At 36.4% G+C, this 5,329-nt stretch overlaps 1 protein-coding gene across 1 annotated transcript in view; it reads right to left on the bottom strand.

Moving 5' to 3' along the window:
• Positions 1-4,241, bottom strand: part of tmem106ba (transmembrane protein 106Ba) — a 9,009-nt gene extending 4,768 nt beyond the window's left edge. The window contains exons 1-2 of the mRNA XM_032518006.1: positions 4,059-4,241; positions 1,698-1,902 (exon numbers count right to left, since the gene is read on the bottom strand). Coding sequence (XP_032373897.1) covers positions 1,698-1,890 — 193 coding nt within the window. The 5' untranslated portion in view covers positions 1,891-1,902; positions 4,059-4,241. The remainder of the gene's footprint in view (positions 1-1,697; positions 1,903-4,058) is intronic.
• Between the last annotated feature and the right edge of the window lie 1,088 nt (positions 4,242-5,329).

Genomic DNA, 5,329 nt, shown 5'->3' with positions numbered 1-5,329 from the left:
GCTGCTTGGTCACTTCTCTATCGTCATCGTGTTAAACCCACCAATAGCCTGCCAGGTAGACAAGCCAGATTCTGATTGGTTCCCGCAAAATTGTGAACTGAAGCAGGAGAATTAAACATGCAGGTTTCCAGACCGAGCTGCAGGGCAAAATCAAATCGCCGGCCGAGTGGGCGGGGTTTACCCAGTCTAGCAGCTGACTCTTTCCCAGCAAAGACTGTTGGGTTGATTATTTATGTGTGTGGTACAAATGAGTGTAATGGCGTGACAATTTTAGCCGGATTCCTGGTTTGTGACACTGGTGCACCAGCAAGAAGAACATAGATTGTTTGAGTGGTTTGATCTTTAATATTATAAAAACTGCAAGAATATGAGAGCATTCATCCTTTATGAAAGGTCTTGACAAAAATCGTAAAAAAAAAATGGAATTGTGATTTCTTTAAGTTGACTAACTTTGTCTCAAAGCTTGGAAAAGAAGGCAATATGGCCTATTTATTTAGTCGCTCTCTTGATTTTTCTTCCTAGTTATTATAGATATAGATATTAGAATTATATTATATATATATATATATATATATATATATATATATATATATATATATATATATATATATATATATATTGCTACATGTGTGGTTTATGAATGTTGTTGAAGATATAAAGGCCTGAAACTTGTATTTATATTCAGATTTTTGTAGTACTATATTTGGAAATGTATGCACTGGCATGCTGGATCTGGTTCAAAACAAACATTGTTCTATATGTGAGCTGGATAGCCCACCCTCACTGCAATATTTGATTTTTAAACCTTGAACTTTAAGTTGAGCTGTTATAGATCTGCACATGCCGTGTTTTTTTCTACGTGGCTGGCCTTTTTGCCACGATAAAACCCAGGTAGAGGCTTGTACAATTGAATTGAGTTTGACTTTAGAGCAATTTACCTGTGAAATACATTTAGGATAAAGTATCACACACTGGCTTGGTTGGTAAATGAAAATGTTTTCTTTGTAAATTACTGACACCATGTGATAGGATCTCAATATACTGATTAGAGAATAAATCAATGTTACTTCATGCTTCAGTTTAAAGATGCATCGTGCAGCTTTGTTGCACATTCTGCACTCAATCCATTCCGCCTCTTTTTTCCTTTTGATAAACAGCTAAGTATATATTTGTTTCTGTATTTGTTTATTTCATATTAATATTCAATATGTGTGTTTGTTTATGTATGCAATGACCAAGGCAAATTCCTTGTAAGTACTTACTTGACAATAAACCTGATTCTGATTAAGATCCTGAAAACTCACAATATCAGCATTTTCTGCCATAGTTACAATTTTGGTTCTATCGCGAGACATTTCGGTATTTGTCCTGTGAAGGGAAAGACCTTGTCACATATTTCCATGCAATAATCAGAGTTTATCATTTCCATGCCATTCAGTCAATCCAATGTGGTCAACCCTAACCCACACAGTCATGATGAAGCAGATTAGCTTTTTTTTTTTTTTTTTTACTGTTAACTTAGAAAGAAATAATAAGGATGTTTTTTTTCAGAACTTAATCTGTTTGTTACTTATTTAGTCCAAAGTAGTTAGTGTTATCAAGAAAATGTAGAGTTTAAAGGGGCTTTTCATCCAGGGTTAAAATGGATACTGATAGCACTCGCTGAGTGATGATTACCTATATCTAGAAGGTTTTACCTCTTGGTATTCTGCCGGTGCCCTGACATGTCGGGCATGTGACGCTGTCCCGTCCAGTGAACTCCACGTAGGGGAACTGAGACACGTCTCCGTTCTTTTCATCCTCCTCGCCGTCTCTGTACTCTCCAGAAGCCGTCAGTGCGTCCTGACTCTCGTCTTTGGGGTGGGCCAAGTGAGAATTGAACTTGCCCATAGCTGCAGCTCTCTGCACGCAACGCAAAAGACAGCATGAGCAGAGAGCCATGTAGGTGCAGCAGGCTGTGCTGACTAACTACATGCCACACAGCTGCTCAAATGAGAAATTGGACCTGGACGGATTCCAGGAAACATTTTCCAGGAGAATTAACATCAACTGGTGCAATGCCCATAAAGAATCACTTGTAATACTTTAGAAATAATTCTGTTGGTAGTGTGCTTTTCTGGAAAATACTGGAATACAAGTGAATACTGGAAGTGAATGATCACATCCATAATATTCATAAATATGCTTACGTCTTTAGTAAGCACTGGTTGTAAGATACCCGTGTAAATTCAAATGGTGAGTTAAGAGTTTGATTAAATAAAGGCAATATAAGGCATGCAAATCAACTAATTGCTTAGTCAAAATGTGACTATTAGTAGGGTTTATTTAGTGAGAACAGACCTAATGTTCAATGTTTCAGTAGTACAATTGTTTGATTTAATTAATGTAGATCTGCTGTATGACATTTCAAACAATGTTTGTACGCAAAAAGTAATATTTTAAATGCAGTAATTTTCTTGTAATATAGTATTATTTATTGTGGTTTTGCTATTATATAGCAATTTACTAAAAAAATCTGGTTATTTCCTCCATCAACAATAGTCCTGTATCAATAGTTACTCAGAAGTAGCAGCATCAGACACCATTCCTGCACTAAAACTATGAATTAGTTGGATGAGGGTTGAGCTGATGTTTGAATACTGTTAGGTAGTTTAATATATTTTACAGGGAAAAACCATACTTAACTCATCAAGCATAATTGATAAGGCCAGGTATTATTTAATCAGCATGTGAATATTTAGCTGGTCACACTGACAAAATGTATTTACTGTTTGATAGTTAACTATGGGAAAAGTAACCAGTAACTAAAGCTGTGAGATTAATGTAGTGGAGGAAAAGATATATTAATATTTTTCTCGGAATTATGGTGAGGTTGAAGTATAAAGTAGCATAAAATGGCAGTGGTGGAATGTAACGAAGTACTGTTACAGTACAACTGTAAGGTACTTGTACTTAACTTGAGTATTTCTATTTTACTTTATACTTCTACTCCACTAGATTTTACACTATTTTACTTTTTACTCCACTACATTTATTTGACAGCTTTAGTCACTGCAGATTGTGATAATGAATACCTAAACATATTATTGATTAAACTACCAAGCAATATAAAGTTATTAAATATAAGCTCCACCTTTACCAGCTGCAACATTAAAGTTACATAATTAATGCATCAGTAATTATGATTCAATGACACGACACAGTATAGGCCTAAAAGAATCTGAAATTGGCTTTTACATTCAGTGCTTTAATTATACTTTAATGCTAATACCTTTTTAATTTTATATTGTGGAAGAATTCAGATATCTTACCTAAGTAAAAATACTTCTTCCACCACTGTAACATGGAAATACTCAAGTAAAGTATAAGTAGGCTTCCACTAAATTGTACTTAAGTTACTTTCCACCACTGTTGTAAAAAACGTCTATCCTAAGATTAAGCATATATATTTATGTTGGCGACAATAATCAGGTTACCCCGGTTACCCACTGCAGGTGTTTCGGCCACACCAGCCGTTGGGGATAATTGCTATAATTAACGTTAGTCTATATTGTGAAATCACTGACAACCAGGACAACATGTACTGCAAATAAGAGATGTCGAGATACCGTAGGATGTTGCCCAGAGATCCCATAGATATTCATATAGAGAGACAACGTTACAGGATGTGTTGTATGCACACATGACGTTCCCCAGTAAAAACACAGGCCGCCATGCTTCTGAGCCGTTAAGCCTCAGCCTGGAACACGACGTACCGACCGGAGGAAAACGGCTACAACGCCTTCATTTTTACTACCAAAAGCGACATTTGGTATTGGAGGTATTCTTTCAACACATTAAACAAAATAGTATTTCATGTCGTCGCGTAATTGTGACATTCAATTGAACAAATCGTACGAGTTAAGTGCAGGACAATGAATCCGCACTGCAACACAGTGAAGTTAACGTAGCTAGATGCTGCAGGACAACCCGCACCGCAGTTACATGTGTCACCGTAACCCTTCACTAGGCTGTTATAAACCATAGCGACGTATTATTTCCGTTTGCTAACGCCTTACCTGTTTAGTGCTTTACTTGTTTGACATTCGTTGTATACTCGCTGGCTGTTTGCTGTTGTGGTCAACACACCAATGGAGAATGAAGCTGAGGGGAACGCCTCCTTCCTCTTCCTATTGGACAGACAGCAACACGAATGGACCTGGTGGACACTTACTCTGTCAGTTAGTGATGGAGGAAGGCTGAATCCCATTTTTCTGTCGTACCCCTGTCCCCCTTTTTTTGTTATAATATCTATATATTTCTTGTACTTTATTGTAAATAATATCATTAACATATTATATCAATAGTCTTGCTTATGCATTGCCATTTAATCAGCATATTATTATTGTAGCTGTGAGGCCTGCATCATATTTTAAAAGTTTATTATATTTTTAATAGGTATAAATCCAAATCTACAAATTAACTAAACACTGTCAAATAAATGAAGTGAAGTACGATAGTTGCCTCCAAAATCAGTTGGACAAAATGGAAATACTTAAGTATCTTAAAATTGTACAGTATTTGGATAATACTTAGCTACTTCCACCTCTAACAAATACTATTAACACAATATGATTCACAAAATGACGTGATTCATATATGACAAACTTAATAATACTCAAGATAAAAATAGAGGCATTGGGATAGACCCAGGACTAGGTAGAGGGATTAAATCTCCAACCTGGCCTGGGAACGCCTCGGGATCCCCCAGTCGGAGCTGGGTTAATGTGGCTCGGGACAGGGAAGTTCGGGGTCTCTTGCTGAAGCTGCTGCCCCCGCGACACAATATCTGATAAGTGGATGAAGATGGATGGATAGATGGATGGATGGAAAAATAGATTTAAAAAAACATTCCAATCACAATGTTTTCCACATACACACTGTAGACATATCAGACGAGAGTTACGGTGATCTGCTTAAAAACATAAATAACCATGAAATGCAATTAGGTCACTGTATCACAGACCACTGACACAGATAATGTTGTTCAATGTGCCTATAGGGAAACCAGTCAAGCTTAACTGAGATCAACTGAGATTTTATTAATAAAAAAACCCAAAACAATTAAAAACAAAAATGAACTTATTACTTCGTATACATACGCGGACAGTTGTTGTAGACTGCCTGCGTATAGACAAACCTCATGTGATGTCATGATGCCAAGATTGAGAAATGGTGCCATTGAATATATACTTCAAGCCTATAGGAACTTTATACTATAGGAATATTCATAATTGTTTTCATTATCACCGGTGGCAAAATCCATCACTAATAACTTTCCAGAAAACAA

Source organism: Etheostoma spectabile, chromosome 6 (genome assembly GCF_008692095.1).
Source record: "Etheostoma spectabile isolate EspeVRDwgs_2016 chromosome 6, UIUC_Espe_1.0, whole genome shotgun sequence".
NCBI lineage: Eukaryota > Metazoa > Chordata > Actinopteri > Perciformes > Percidae > Etheostoma > Etheostoma spectabile.
The sequence above is the reverse complement of the archived record's forward strand: the minus strand, read 5'-3'. Positions and strand labels throughout refer to the sequence as shown.